The 16,490-nt window shown below is 39.5% G+C and overlaps 1 protein-coding gene across 6 annotated transcripts in view; it reads right to left on the bottom strand.

The window, feature by feature from the left end:
- The window catches only part of APP (amyloid beta precursor protein), a 199,378-nt gene that overhangs the window by 7,519 nt on the left and 175,369 nt on the right, over positions 1-16,490 (bottom strand). For all 6 annotated transcript variants that reach the window (XM_015299094.4, NM_204308.2, XM_046943383.1 and 3 more), the window contains 4 exons: positions 15,525-15,746; positions 11,428-11,481; positions 3,224-3,324; positions 35-181 (listed from right to left, as the gene is read on the bottom strand). In XM_015299094.4, the coding sequence (XP_015154580.2) occupies positions 35-181; positions 3,224-3,324; positions 11,428-11,481; positions 15,525-15,746 (524 nt within the window). The remainder of the gene's footprint in view (positions 1-34; positions 182-3,223; positions 3,325-11,427; positions 11,482-15,524; positions 15,747-16,490) is intronic.

A 16,490-nucleotide genomic window follows, 5' to 3' on the forward strand; every position in this document is an offset into this window, starting at 1 on the left:
GTGACACCACTTGTGCTTGGTAGTCGTTTCTTACCTCCACAACCCCATGATGAATAGATGTGTACTGCTTCTTCTTCAGCATCACCAGAGTAATGACAATCACTGTCGCTATGACAACACCTCCCACCATTAGTCCAATGATGGCACCTTTATTTGAACCCACATCTTCAGCAAAGAACACCTACAAAGAAAAATAGAAGAAGGTGGGCAATAAACACCTGAGTATGTGGTTAACTTCTCCAGTGAGCACAGCAATAGAAAGCCTAATGGAGTATCAGTAAATAAACACTGCATATAATCTGAATTATTCAAAAGTGGTTCACTGTACCGCAAAGCCCTCACAGTTGGAGAAGATGTACAAAAGCAATTTAGGAAAACTGTTTGGCCTTTGGTGTAGTAGTACTGTGGCTAAGGGGAAGGCTCATCTCCAGTCCTCTGCTTTGCATGGGACTTAATGACAACAGAAGTGTGAGTGGTGGCTTTTTTGGTAAGCGAGTGAAGACAACTGCAAAATGACTGATATGCTTGTAGAGAACTGACCAGGGAGCATACAGATGTCTTTATATTTAGAATGCAGATCATGAAAGTGTTCATAAATCTGTGTCTGCTCAGCTTGTTTGGATTATATCTGATGCACTTCAGTAGGGGAGCAGTGAAGACCTGTAGTACAACAGTGAAACTGGCATGCATCAGCTGGAAGAAAATTCTCACACCAAGGGGACAAGGGTCCAGCAAACACAAGCATGCTGATCTAAGTGACCAGGCAAGGGACCAGGCAAGACTTTGCAGGGCAAAGGGAGAATGAGCTACATCTGGATGGAGACAATACTCATGTGTGACCTACATGATGTGACAGCTGTGTGAAAAACAAAGAAGATTCGCTTGAACTGTGTGTACTGATAAGGGGAATCAGCAGACAGCAAGACGCTTTACTACGCATTTAGTAAGACTGGCTGTTAGCAACAAGAGCAGATATGAAATGTGAGCAATTGTTTTCACTGTCCCCTTTTGTATTCAAAGTAAACACTGGATTATTTTACATTTATGTGTGCTTTACAAACCTTTTGTCGCCTTGTCAGTAATAGGCCTTTATTATTATTATTTTTACCAAAGTGGGCAAAAAGGATTAGAGAATAAATTACGTTCACAGAACTGTAAGACGACCTCACTCTGAAAGACTAAATACTGTGACAAGTATTTAACAAAAATACAGAGGGAAGCAGGAAACCAGCTGAGAATTACAATGAGCTGTATAACATTTGCAGTCTTTAAGAAACACAATCTTCCTCAGAGAGGTATTAAAGCAGCGGTATAAATATTTATATTGTTCTTAGTTGTAAGCAAGAAATGCATTTCAACAAAGTTAAGAATTCACTATAAAGTACACACAATAGACAGCGTTGGCATAAGTTGATGTGAAGTAATAATTTCTTCTCTCAATTTCACCTGCACGGGAACGGAAGTCTTACCGTGCTATTGCAGAGCGCCGTGAAATGCCCCCGCTAATATACGTGTGCAACAGAGGAAGGCCTCGAGCACTTTGAGTCATGAAAATCAATTTAACGTACTGCAAAAATGCGAGCACCCACAAAGGAGAAAATAACTGCAATTTCAGAAGTTTGCATGTAAAATACCAAGCTGAATTCAAGGCAATATCCTAAGGAGACTGTTTCAGTAAATCTTTCCAGGGCAAAGAATAAAGCACAGATGAAAGTATTTTCTGCTTACTGCTTTTAAATTAAAGCTAATGGGGAAGGGGATCAGCTAGGATACGGCATGCAGTAAACAAGCAGTGCGCTCCAGTACTTTCTCAACAATATCAGACTCCTCGCTTGGTCTCAATTGAAAAGATAACCTAGAGGACTGCTTGCTGATTTTTAAATAATGGCTGTAGCTATCAGCAAGAAGCACAGCACTAAATGCTTTAAAAAGCGTGAAAGGTCCCATTTTAAGCATGACACAGATCGCCCGAGCGCATGGCCTGCAATGCATTCCCCATCAGCTACCACAGGCAGGGCAGCTGGCAGCTCCGAACGGCTGCTGTCAAACCACTTAAACGCTAAAGGTTGCTGCAGGGAAGTGTATGCGATGCAGGATCAATAACTAACGAACAAGTGTCTGAAAATGCACTTCTGCAGGCTCCTTCCCTTCAGGAGACTCATATGGTATTTCTCCATCAGGATGTTTAACTCATGTGAGCTAAGCACGCCAGAATCTCCCAAATTAGCGCTAATGCATTTTGGATTAGCTCATCAAACTGGGAATTCTCAGTTCTCAGCATCAAAGAGACAGCAGAATATCTTTTCACACAGTGATTGCCTAGTTCAAATGCAAATCTGAGTCCCATGTTAATTTTAATTTTCAGCACTACTTAGCTTTAAGAATATATTAAGAAAAAAGCTTTCAAGTTTAATATGATACTGAAAGTCACGGAACTGAAATCTCATCATGTAATGTACCTTTACAAAAGAGGAAGCAGAAAAGTCAACACTGCTGTACTTCATTACTTATTAAGGAACTGAAGAAAAGGTTTTAGAAGATGCTTATTCTTACTTACATTGAATTTGGTTGTTATTTTTGTATACTTAAGAAATATGGTTCAAGGGAGGAATGGTATATTTATCCTATTTGCCCTTAATCTCTTAGTAATTTAATACAGCTTATGGAACCAAAAGTGCAGATGCACAAAGCTAAGGCAGCATCCTCTTATCCCAAGCAGGGGATCTTATGAGAGGTTATGCTCCATGGAGTTCAGCTCCTTCATGCATCGCTCCCATCTGCTTTGAGAGAACACGAATCTATTCCTGAATAGGTGTCACTCTATTTCTAGCTGCACCACGCTGCGTCTCCAGGAGACTTTTTTCGTTTTAAACTTAAGTAGCATTTTCTTTCTCTGTATCTCTTCAGTTATGTGACAAGGGCAGATGGACAGCAGGACAGGTATTGCCCAAATACACATCTGGCCACGTGGTGGTGTGAGGGCAGGAACGGCCAGAATTTCCTCTATGTAAGAATTACTGGCTCTCATCACTACTGAAATGATTCCAGCTTTACTTCCACGTTAGACAGAAGCACCAGAATCATTAGCTATTCACATGAAATTTTTTTGGTGACAGTTTCAGCATCCACCCAACCCAGAGGAAACAGGGCCACAACTGGCCCCCAAGTTCAGGAATAATCAGCAATTCACACCACAGGTACAGAGCACCATTTGCTCACTCACCAGCTTTTGATGATGCACTTCATATCCTGAGTCATGTCGGAACTCCGCATCCATCTTTACTTCAGATACCTCTTCTGTTTTAACATTGGTCAAGCCAGAACCTGCATTGCAGCACAGTGACATTCCGTTAAAGTCATCATTCCAATCGCACTCTGCTTACCTCCACCATTACAGGAGCAGAAGGCAATGGTATCATTCACACAGAGGAGGTGTGATGCAGCGTGAAAGGGAACTGGGAGGAAAGTGAGGTACGTCTGACATGTCAGTCACTGAGGTGACACAGAATGAGCTGGTAAAATTTCTCCTCTGTTAGTGTTCCTCAATTCTCTGCAGCTATGCTGGTACAAGCATCAAAGGCTTTCAGTATGAAACACAGCAAGAGCTAAGCTGCCAGGGACCAACACGGTCTCCTGAATTGGCTCACAGGATGCAGATGGATCTGCTCTGACAGCCTCTTTAGCCATGTCAAGCACATTTAGTGTTCAGGCTGGAATTGTTTTCCTCCCTAAGCTCAGGCTGCTGTGAATTAAAAACACATACCAACAGCGCTAGGTGGGAAACCCCACAGAAGTTATTTTCTTGCTTCCTGTGAACCTGCATCTTACATACAAATATGCATAAATAACTCACTATTAATGTCTGTGAGTTTACAGAGTTCTTACCCATGCTTTTCAAACTGCTCAGAACTGACTCCTGCCAAGGATAGAACTTATCTCATTATTAGAATCATAAAGTAAACCAAGTAGTGACAGCTTAAAGAGATTTTAGTTGCAGTTTGTGGACCTATTCTCCCCTTAGGTAGGGTTAGGGTACCTACCCTATGGTACCCTATGGGTACCTACCCTAACCCTACCCTTCCTACCCTAGGTTAGGAAGGGCAGAATTTCCTCTGTAAGGTAGCCTTTGGAGAGCGAGCCAGACTTAGAACATCTGAGAAGTGCATCCTTTACGTGTACCTATCAATGTTCTGTCCCAGAAAGCTGGCTCTGGCTGGCAAAAAACATGGATATTCACATAGCTAGCTATTCCCCTTCTCAGTACAAATGACTGACATTTATATTGCTTGGAGGCACAAACAGTGCAGAAACATGGTGTTTATGAGAAGTTATTTCCTCATTGTCCAACATGATGAGAGCGAACTGGTTCATACTCCTTGTCTGTATTTATTTTAGCATTTTACCAACCCCCTCTGATTCCTAATATTTTGGGCTGATCATAAACTCTGATGCAGAGGAAAAACCTTGTCTAAAATTCTTAGCAATACCGATTGCGTTCCATCACCTTTCCACACTGTCAATACAATCCTGAAGACTTCGATGTGCCAATGAGCTTCACAGTCTGAAGCAACACTGAATGAAAGCATTATTCCCCTTTTACTGCCTTTGTGCATTTTTTTTCCCCATTAAATACTGACTTAGTTTTGTATTATGAAACAATGGGAACCTTCCCAAGAACTTCTACAGACTGCACTGACAATCTCATTCTGAGGTATTGATCTTGTTTTACCACAATAAACCATACAAAGGTTAAAACAAGAATAATCTTCACACAGTAGATTATTTATGGTTATTTTCTTGAACAGCCCGACTGCCCTATAAAATCTATCTTCTTTTTAAGGAATAAAGCACTTCAAAGATCTCATTTTTTTTTTATTAAGCATCTGATTTTTGATGCCACATTACACTTACTGACAAGTATATTATGACACTTATACATAAGAGGCCATTCCTAAATGCAAGAACAGCGAAGTACTTAAGGAACTGCAGTTTGAAAACAAACCATGATGATCTGTCAATGAAATGGAAATGAAGGAAATAAAATCCACGTGGTGCCTGAAAAGAGATTTAATTGTCTATACTTGAAGCAGCTATGGTTAGCTTTCCAAACTAAGAACATGATTCACTCTTCATTGTGCATCATCTAAAAATAGCCCCTATACCTTCATCAAGAAGTGAAGAAAATGAGAACACATCTGGACACACTGAGGCTCACATCTTCAAGCCCTCTACTTCTTTGTTGTTAGGATTAAATGGGGGTAACAATAGTGAAAAAGCAGTGTTTCACACAGTTTGAATTGCTCCCAGGTGCTTGCTGCTGTCCATGGCCACACTGGCTGCTTCTTGGGTACAATGGCCAAACCATCACGTGAAAACTCTCCCAGGGCAAGGACTGGGGGGAATTGTACAACTCAGTTGCTACAGCTGGCAAATTCACTGAAAACACTGATTTGAACATATACATACACATACATATTGGTGAGGAATCAACGTGAGTTTTGTAGAGAGAAGCCTTGCTCCTGAATCTCTCTGAGGTCAGTGAAGAGCTAGCAAGCACGTGGGAAACAGTGATCTGGCTGAGTGAATCTCTATTTCCAAAAACAACTGAGAAGATCCCTCATCAAAGCTGTGCCAGAAGATGGGGAGGATTTCAAAGGAAAGTCTTACTTGACTTTCCATAACCAATTAAAAGACAGGAAAGAAAGTGTAAATATACAGCCATTTTTCACAATGGAGGAAGGTTACCAGCTGGGTCTCACAAGGATTTGTGTTGTAGAAGTGACCTGGATAATGGAGTGAATGGTGCAGTGACAAAGTTTATTGACAAAAAAGAAAAAAAAAAGTCAAAGTAAAACCAGTTGCAAAGAACTGCAGAAAGATGTCACGAATTCTGAGTGTGCAATAAAAGGAAAAGGATATTTCATACTGATATAACGGAAAGTGGTGCACGCAGGGATAAAAGGCCCTAACTATACATACACAATGGGCTCTATATTGACTCTGTTCCACTCAGGACAGAGACCTTGGAGTCACTGTGGATAATTTTCTGTGAGCACTTGTCTCAGTGGCAGTCAAAAAGACAAAGAGAAAGATAGAAGTAATTATGAAGGAACAGAGAAAACAAAATGTCATTACACCACTATACAAATGATGCAACCTCATTTTACATATGGCTATCAGTTCTGGACACTCAACCACATGGGAATATGGAAAAACTAGAAAAGATACAAAGTAGGGATACAACCACTGGTACGGGATGGTTTCTGGACAAGGAATGACTACACAAATCAGGAGTACTCAAACTGGAAAAAGACACTGCAGACATCTATGTGACTGTGAATGACAAGGAGAAAATCTACAAGAAGTGATTCATTATTTCTCCTATGAAAGTACAGGACAGCAACACGGGTATGAAACAGTGGATTAAAAACTAACATAAGGAAGTGCAATGAAAAACTGGACTGTGGAACTCATTGGCACAAATAATAAGAACATTCAAAATACAAAAGAACAAATGCAAAGAAGAAAGGTTCATCTAGGGTTACTAACACAATGGTGAAAATACGATTTCCAGTTCTGGAAGTCTATCAAATGCTGGCTGCCAAAAGCTCAGTGGATGTGCTAGTAGTACTAAGGCAGAGGTGAAATCTCTAAGTATTCTGTAGGCACCACTGCCAAAGGCATGATAATGGAGTTGGGTACCATTGCTCCTGGGCTCTGACCACAGTTATTGGAAACAAGTTATGAGACCTCAGACAGTGGGTCTTTGTTAGCTTCAGGTAAACAGAGCCAAACACCACAGGCAGGAATTACAGAAGCACCTCAGATTTATTTTTCAAAGGTAGTAGGAGGAAAAGCTTTGGGGTCTTTCTGAAAGTCTTACTGGAAGTATGTGATGCAAACTGCTGTCTAAGATCACTGTACACATTCAAATACAAAAGCCAACATAAAAGAAGAAAAATGGGAGCAACAGCCTCACTGCAAACTCACTATTAATGATAATTATTAGTGCTTTTTCTTCTAAATTACATCCTATCTTCAGGGAGTTGCATTCCTAATTACTCCAATTTTAAAATGCTATAGTGCAGCTGGTAAATATTTTAACTTGTATCTTCTTAGTAAAACTGACAAAAACTATTTAGCCATGAAAACCACAGTCTTAAAAGCATTCAGTAAAATCCAACAAAATGGGCAAGTTAAGATTACACTTTGATAAAATAAAACCGTTTATTAACAATAAATGTGTGCCAAGCAATTGTATATGAAACAGAATAAGATTTAGCTTTTCCTTTCTTGTTTTCCTCTTGAATAATTAGGTTTGTTGAATAATGGTCTTTTAATTATGCTGCTGTTAATTAGCAACGTTAGCTGCTTTTAAACACACACGCGCTTATACATGTGCACACATACACATGGGGCATATACGCACAAACATACATTCCAAACATCAAAGAGCAGTGTACATAAGCTTAATTGTTCCTTGCCCTTACAGGAAACAAACAAAAAAAAACCCAGAACAATAAAACATGGAGTTAAAAACTACTCCAACGGAAAAAAAAAAGCAAGGCAGCTGCTTTGAGGAACATTCTACTGTCACACAGATGAGCTTCTGTTCATGTAAATCTGTATTTAAGCTTTAAGAAGGACAAGAATGAATACAGGCTACAGTGCCTGTGACTGGTTCACCAACTGGTTAAGTAGCAGATTAGTAAGATTTTGTTCTGCAAGGATCTGGAACAATCTTAGCTATGTCTAACGTCTTCCAGGTTTACAGTTAAAAATCAAACCTCCAAGTGAAGTACATTAGAAACTGCCAGAATTGGATGGTCTCTACATAGAGGGGGAAAAGGAGCACATTTTAAAATGGTTTGTGCAATAAAGATCTAAATACAGAATTCAGGAACACATTTAACTCCATGCCCATTGACTATATTTGAGGAGTCTTAAGAAAAAGAGATTTGTTGAGTCAGAGCCTGCCATTTTCTTATAAGAAAATCCACTAAAGATTCTTACTTAGTAGCTGAAGATAGTTGGTTTAAGAGCACTGTATTGAACTAACATCACTAAGACCAGAGAAAGACCCGGCAACTTCTGGCAAGAAAATCATAAATAATTTCCTAAGCTGCTCCATGCCCTCACCTCATACACACTGCAGCATATGTACCAATGATTCTGCAGAGCAGTCATAAGGCTTACGGAGCCTCTGCAGCTGTGCAACACGTGGATATGATCTACCCTGAACAGAGCTACGGCTATTTTCTCTATCCTTGAACTTCAGAAAATCTGCTGCTATTAAGCAACATCCATTCTGATGCAGATCTTTTAATTGTTCCTCTATTCCTCTATTATCCTCTGTTTCCATAGATCAGACCTGCTGAGTTAACATGAGGAACAGGGAACTTGCATGTAAGCACCTGCTGCTAGGCAAGGTGGAATGCAACAGGGGTGGAGATTCGCACCAGTCCTGCTTGAATCTTAGTAAACACTTTACACTTAGCCCTTCCCGCATAAGCTTTCCTGCTATGGAGTGGGCAACTCTTCACATTTCCAGCCTTTCCTCTTACATTGCTTTATGGTTGGTGGCTTTTTCTTTTTCTTTTTTCTTTTTTTGAAAAGAAAGAGAATGATGTGATGAAGTAACAATACTTCAGTTACCATAAATACTATGAACAACTAAGTACTTGTTCTGCTCATCCTTTCAGGCCTATGACCAAGCAATCTCTCCTGTAGGAAAGGGACAAATTTCATCTGCCTGATCTTGAGCTGTTGTTAAGAAAAGTGTAGTATTTGCTGTAATAATGACGTATGGGGCAGAAGAAGTCACAAAGTAGTGGAAAGTGGAAAAAAGGACGTGTGTTTGTACAATTGTGTTGGTTCTTCAAGAGGCAATTTTCTCCAGAGATTTTTAACACCTGAAGCAACTAAAAACCATTCAATTGATCTTAAGCGCAGGCTTGGACTACTGCAGGTTGACGTGAAAGCTATATTTTAGCCTTGAAGAAGCTGGGAAACACCTAGTCCACTTGAGCAAAACAAGTAGAAACATATGCTGAAAAAATCAAGACTATGACAATGGCAAAGCTTTTGGGAAATCAACAGGAATGCAGGCAATTAAAACAAAGCAGAACGTTGCAAGCAGCTGCGTATATTAATCTGACTCCAGGCCCTCTGTTAGTACTTTTCCATTCTGTAATAATATCCTCATTTGTCAGACTTTTATTCCTGAAGAATAGCTCCAAACAACTGACTACACTGTAAGTACAGTGACTGCAAAAAACTCTTCTCCTTTTTTAACCTCTAGCATAGATGTGCTATTTTCAATTAGTGACTACAACAAATTTAAAGCACAGTAATTTTTAAATTGTCAGAATATCTCTGTATTTCACGCTATGTAATTAACCATCCTTTTGCTTTCCACAATTTCTAGTTTATGACAGCTACTCAGACTGATACCAATTTTTTGTTATACTGAAGTTCTAGCACAGATAAGTTGCTATTAAAAGACGATGGAAAATCAGATAGGCATTTATAGCCAGAATTTGTGTCAGTAAGGATGAATTTGCAGAAGCTGGACATGGTGATTAAAGATGTAAGGATGAAGGTCTACCAGGAATGGTGACGAGAGTACTTTTTGCATCCTATTACAATATATTTAGCACTACTGTAAGAATTTTGATGCGGTGAAATTTGCAATGCGGGCACAGCAGCCAGAGATTTCAACCTCTCTAGCGAAGTGACTATTCATCTTCACAGAGGAACATTCATGTGCATCCTTGTTCACCTGGAGGGATTCCATCTCTTTGCCAAAAGCAGAACAACGGCCTCTGCGCCACTTAAACTGTGCTAAAATGCAACAACTGCTGCAAAGGCCTCTGGATGATACTACTTTTAATCCATGTGCCTTCCCCAATGCAAAACTTCCTGTATCTGCTGGAAATTTCAAGCCATAATGCCCAGGTGTTAAAATATTTTTACAGTTCCTTAATAGACTGTCCTACACATCGACAAATTATCACTCATAGAGTATGCTGGCCATACTTCTATGTATGGTTATACTGTTTATATAACCCCAACCAACAAGGTGCTTTGACACAATGGCCTAAAATATCCTATTTCCTTCTGAAACTGGAGTGTGGCAGCATGAGAAAATTCTTCCCCTAGAGAAGTGACACCAGCAATTTCCACCACTTGTATGTGAGGGGGGATGGTAATAGAGAGAGAAAGGAATAATTGCTAGTAGTAAATATGGGCCTCACAACAGGGGACTCTTCATGGAGATCGAAGGTTAACCATCACAAACTTGAATACTTGGAGAGCTCAGTAGCAGGTTCCAGGCTCCCTTCACAAAACTAAGGCTCTAAGCACAAGTATTAAGTATCAGACTCCTAAAACAACGCTAGGAACATGTTATCTGGCCAGCCTCAATGTGCATCTCAACTGCTGTAGCATATGGTCTTATTTCATTCCACTCTATATTATTCACTGTAGTCAGTAAACATCAGTGAGTTACTGGAAAGATTTAAACACATTAAGGTGTTGCCCATAATGCTTTCCAGTGGAAGTTTGAGGGAAAAGACGAAGGGGAAAAAAAGACAGATTGGACAGTTTGATTTGATATGAAAAAAGAAATAACACAAAAAAGATGATGCGACACTGAAAAAATTGATTCTGAAATAAATGGATCTATGTATTGGAAAATAATCTGAAATTAAAGCTTGTTTGTGCTTGCTCTCATCAGCCATTTCTAGGTTTTCCTAAATGGAGATGAGGGGAAAAACAACCTGGAAAGCAGAAAATTAATATGAAAAACAATCTTTTACTTTTGAAAACTGAATTTGTCCAGCAACTCTAAAGGTTTGCAACCTAACTCAAGCTAGTCAGACTAGGAAGACACAGGTACCTATGGTACTGAGGGCAAATAATCACCGTTTTCTATTCTATAATAACATGAATAATTGTCTAGAAGTGCCTTAATTGAATCCAGAGGGACAATACACATATCAACTTCTAGATATCTGCAGTTTCCTAAGATAAATATCACTGAAAAAAAAAACTCGAATTCCTAAATTATATACACAGATAAGTCACAATTCACAAAACACAGTAGACTTGCATTGAGCATTAGACATTTTTGTCATATATTTCAAAAATTGGAAGTGCTCTCTGTGGTCTGGCAGTTTAACAAGAGCGTCAGTTCTGGGTCCCACTCCTGCAGGCACACATATTGAACACCTGGGATACAGACAACACTCACACAGTCCCAGCAGGATTTTGTGTGCAAACACTTGCCCAAAGTACCAGCTGCTGGTTCGTGATATAGCATTACATTTAAATGGAGGGTTATACCAAAGAAAAGGTGGTCATTTCAGCACAAGCAGACCATGCTGGGAAAACACAGGTTAGGTAAAAGTCATGCAAGTTCTGTACCTGGTCGTGTGGTGAGTCCTCTGTCTGCAGCTGGGCGGGCATCAACAGGCTCAACTGGGCAAGTGCAGAAAAGAAACAAAAAAGTAAACAGAAAATAAGCAAAATCCACCAAGGTGATACATTCAACTTCTCCTGGGATAGTGTAGGAGAGAGAAACTGCATAAAACAAGTTACAAAAGCAACTGCTAGAGAAGATCTGCCTTCAACTAATGATGGAAATAAAAAGAAGGGATGCACACAACTTCCAAAGAAAGTTCCACAGCTGTGTCAATTTTACATCATATTCTGCTTACAGCTTAAAATGAGAAACTATTGAGATCAAAGACGTTCTGCCTGAAGAGTCAAACTGTATTCCTTACTTGCAGACATCTCTCAGTCACCTGATTAGAAGTGGCAGCAAGAACTGACACCATGAGTTCTTGCAAGCATGTCTTTATCAATGCTGACTTACAAACCCACCGAATCCTGACTCCTCATCCCTTTTAAGAAGGATTCTCTACAGCACTAGCTGTAAGGCTTGAGAAAAAGTAAAGCATGTTTTAAAACCACACTCAATATTCCATTCCAATATGCTCTGAGCTATGCTAGACTTTCAATATCTTGTTAGACTATTTTAACTAATTAGGAAAAAAAACTAACATAAAACTGCTTGCATGAAACTTACCCTTTTATCTAAACATGCAGTTTAGATGAGGAAAATTTCAAACAGATTTATGGAACTGTAAGATTATGTGGCAATTTATCAATCCAATATGTAACTGATATTTCTGAGTGAAACCTGGGATTAGGTCAGGGAAGAAAACAGGCATGGGAAGAAATGACTAATTTAAGACATTTCTGGAAGTATTTTATCTTGATCACTTGTATGCAGATCACCTTTGCTGCATTACCTTCTACTTTTTTTCACAATTACGTTTTGGTTTAAGTATTCCATGAATGGTTCATTAAAAGCAAGTCACACCGTTGTGACTGTGTAGGAAGTGGACCCCAGGTCCTAACCCTGCTAGTTCCTGGATCCAGTGAGCTTGCCTCGCAGATATCAACGGCACCACTGAAAATTTTGACAGCAATGCAAGTCTGAAATGAGGTAAATGATTAATCCAGTGTGCAAGATTAAAGAAAACTATTGCTTTTATAGTGTAGTAATTCTTCACACTGAGGAAGCCCAAACTCTCAGCACTCTGGATTTGTATTCAAGAGTTTTTAAAAATGTAAGGCTTCCAAACTAGAGCAGCATCAACACCTGAACTGGCAACTTGCTGGTAGTCCTCTGCTAGTCTGTGTTAAATATGCTGGAGCAACTGCTCAGCAGGTTTCACAGGCAACAGGCCCTTCATGCTGTGATTTTCTTGATGGCGTTGTTATCCTCAGTCCTCACCCAACAGAGGTCCTTGGTTCTCTGACCTTCGCTCCCATCTCAGCATCTCCCAGCAACCTGAGACGCTGACCATCATTAATACTGCAACAGTTAGTCACTCTACAGCATTTGAGGTTTCTATAGCACAATAATTTTTAACTCACTTGACCTGTTCAGTATAGCATATAACACAAAACACTACCTGCATCACTGGATCTTACTGTGTTAAAAACAGATTATGAAAAGAAACCCTAGGAGAGAGAGAGGAAGGGAGAAAGGAGAAAAATGTTTCAATTGTTATTTACTTTGTGCTACTTTCCAAATTATAACAAGACAAACACCAATTTTTGGGAGCAATTTAAACAAAGCCTGAGATCGGACCATGGACATGGAGAAAAACACGCATGGGAAGTGAGGTTAAATGGCACACTTCATCCTGGGATTCTGGAACAGAAAGATGGGAGATGAACACAAAGGAAAAAGATGAGCGTGAAATTCCACTTCTGATACCATGGGCAAGGGTACAGAGAAGATATCTAAAAAGAAAAGGAAGGTATTGTAGAAATAATGACATGAACAACACAAATACTATTTGCCAGTACTGTGCGGACAGATGACAGAGAAGTCAAATGAGAAACAAGAAGGACTTGCAGGGGTTTAAGTCATGAGACGATTTCTAACTGTGCAGACTTAAATGTTAATAATGATTGAACTAATGAAATTGTTTGCCTGCAGGAACTTCATGAGACAAACAATCCTGGTATCAAAAAACCTAACAACAACCAAACCAATTTAAAGTCATAGAAGCTATAAGATGTTCCCACAGTAAACACTAGGAAGTGCTGCATTATGTAGTGCATCAAAATACACAAGGATCCATAATTAAACAGTACGTTATTCAAGGCAGAAGAATTTTTATTCTTATTTGCTGTCATACATTTTAAAAAGGTAGCTACACTCAGAATACCTGCCAAGGGAATTCAGCATCACACTGAAGAATGTACCTTTCATTATTAAATTCTGGGCTAAGCCTGGTTTCTGAAGGAAAAAAAAGGGATTAAACTGTGGTATGTCTGAGTGCACCTGTATACCTACTATATTCTGAATTGGTGACTGAAATCAGTACGTTTGGGAAGGGAAGGTGGATAGACTTCAAAAACTGTTCTTTCTTTCCCCCTCAAGTTTAATGAAAGCAGACAGCGGGCACAGAAGGGATGTCCTGTATGTCTCAACTGTGGAAAAAGCTGCAGTGAGAGATCTACTGGAAAATTCCTACAGGACGGATGCCACCAGCTGGACCACAGTCTGCTCCTGGCAGCCGGCCTCAACAATTGCACTATAGCGAACCACAGCTGATTCACTAGGAAACTGAAGTTGAGCATGTCAGCCCGGTCAGTGGTTTGTACTACTTGCCAGCATCTCATGCGATCCAGCCATTTGCTCTCAGCCAGTCAGCACATCATGGATCTGCAGCTGTCCTCCAGATACGCCCAGAGTCCTCATTACCATCTACTTTCTTCTGGTTCTTGCAGCTGGCCAGTTCACTTGAGTTTGCCCATCTCCTTTCTGCTGACTTCTTGATGTTTTAATTTTAGCCCCACTCTCTTCTCTTTCCCTCATATTTGGTATGCTTCCATTTAACTTATTAGTTGACCTCTGCTTACACCTTAGCATGGATCTTTGGCTTCTCTGACACCTGGCTATTATCCACTTTGATCATAAAACTGGTTCTAGCTTCCCTGCAAGCATGAAACAGCCCACAGCCTCTCAAATTGTGCTGGAGTGAGACTAAGAGGAAAGCACTCACTCACAGAGAGCTGCACAAGGTGGGTGATCAAAACTTACTCTCAGAGGAGGTAGAGCCTAAACCAGTGGTTTCAAAATACTTCTGGAATACTTCACTGTGTACACAGCTCAGCTACACTTGATCCACAAAACACAGATTTACATGGAAAAAACTTCTGTATCTCTGGCCTTTGTGAAACTAGCACTCTTCTGCAGAAACAAACCTCCGCTGCTGGGATTAACTTAGCGTTAATGAGGATGGATTTGAAGTGGTAAAGGAAAACAAGCACAAGAGAAGGAACTTGAACGACATCAGAGTTCCTTATGTTCCTAATTAATTGGCTCTGGCACACAAGTGAACCACCAATTCCAGATTATACATTAATTATTAAAATATTAGGCAGTCACTTCAACAGATTTGCCCATGAGCAGCATAAAATATTCCTCAGGGAAGACATCATTACTAGCTAGTTGTATTGCTGCGTATGCACAAATATTTCTGCAGTACATTCCATATGACCAAAAAAACCCCAAACCAACCCCCAAACCTCTCATGCTAGGAATGTATTAGATCTGTAGTTATTTTAATGCCAGCAATAAAAAGCTCTTCTTTAATGAAAACACTTATTTTATCGTGGCACATGTCTGACAACTTATCTCCCTTTGCTCATTCTCATTATAAGACACTCACAACATGCTGGAATTATTTTGATCTGTTCTTAAAGAGAAATAAATTTAGCTCTGAAATTTATTGTGTGTCTACACTGACAGTTAAGTAAGTCAGAACTCTGTTTAATTAAAGAGACACAGCAGGCAGACCAGTTCTAAAACTTAACAGTTGAGACTTCTATCCTTCTTACATCAGAAATATGCCAATTTTCAATGAATAACATGAAAGAATCATCATAAAATCCAATTAAAAATATTCTGTGCTTTCTCCCACTATTGTTCCTACCTTCATTTTCAGTATTGGCTGGAACAGAATCAACACCAAAGGGATGCCATGGCTGAAGGTCATCGAGACTGAACTCTCCATCCACTGGAAGAAGTTCAACTGTGGTCTTAGTTTCCGTCAATGAAGGCATGAGAGCATCATTTCCATAGCTGATTCTAGGTTCGCTGATCATATTGGCCAGAACATCGTCAGAGTAGTTTTGCTCTTTCTGAAGCAACTCATCTGCGAGGAAATGAACACAGAAATTATCTGAACAACCCTGCATTTCTGAGCATCTATTTCCAGGGCTATTATAGTACAAATTTACAGTCATGAGATCCTACTTTATTATGATAAAGAAAAACATCATGAGTTGGAATAGTTGAAACTCTGAGGAGTACCACTGCTAAGTAAAGCATTTTTTAAACATCAACCAGAACTGTTCAGTACTGTTTTCTACCCATGTAACACCACAGATCACAGGGTTGTGCTTTACAAGTCCCTAGATTCTTCCCCATTACTTTTAAAAGCACAAATCAATTCCTTTCAACTCAACATGTCCTCATACCTCAACATGCAAGAGGTCTACAGGAAAGAATATCTTTGTTATTTTCCCTTCTTCTTCACTTACAAAAGCTCAGCACTGCTCTTAAATCCTGTATTACCACAACAGTTATTGTATTAAATTGGGCTTACTAATAATAACACTGAATCTGAATAAACATTTGTTCTTTTAACAATGCATCTTCACTAATATAGAAGTAGTTCTTTTCTAACAATCTGAAATGATAATAAGTATCTGTAAACTGTAAACTGTTTCACAAATAACCAGGATCTAAAGCCCTGCAATATTATCTAGGTCATTTTTTTGTGGTGTGTAGCTGTTTTGTTTTGTTTTTGTGGTTTCTTTTGGGACTACAGCAAAGTGAGAACAATGAAAGCACTTTCCAGCTCTAACAGAAGTATAGGACAGATTATTGAACTCGG

This window comes from Gallus gallus, chromosome 1, assembly GCF_016699485.2.
Source record: "Gallus gallus isolate bGalGal1 chromosome 1, bGalGal1.mat.broiler.GRCg7b, whole genome shotgun sequence".
NCBI classification, from domain to species: domain Eukaryota; kingdom Metazoa; phylum Chordata; class Aves; order Galliformes; family Phasianidae; genus Gallus; species Gallus gallus.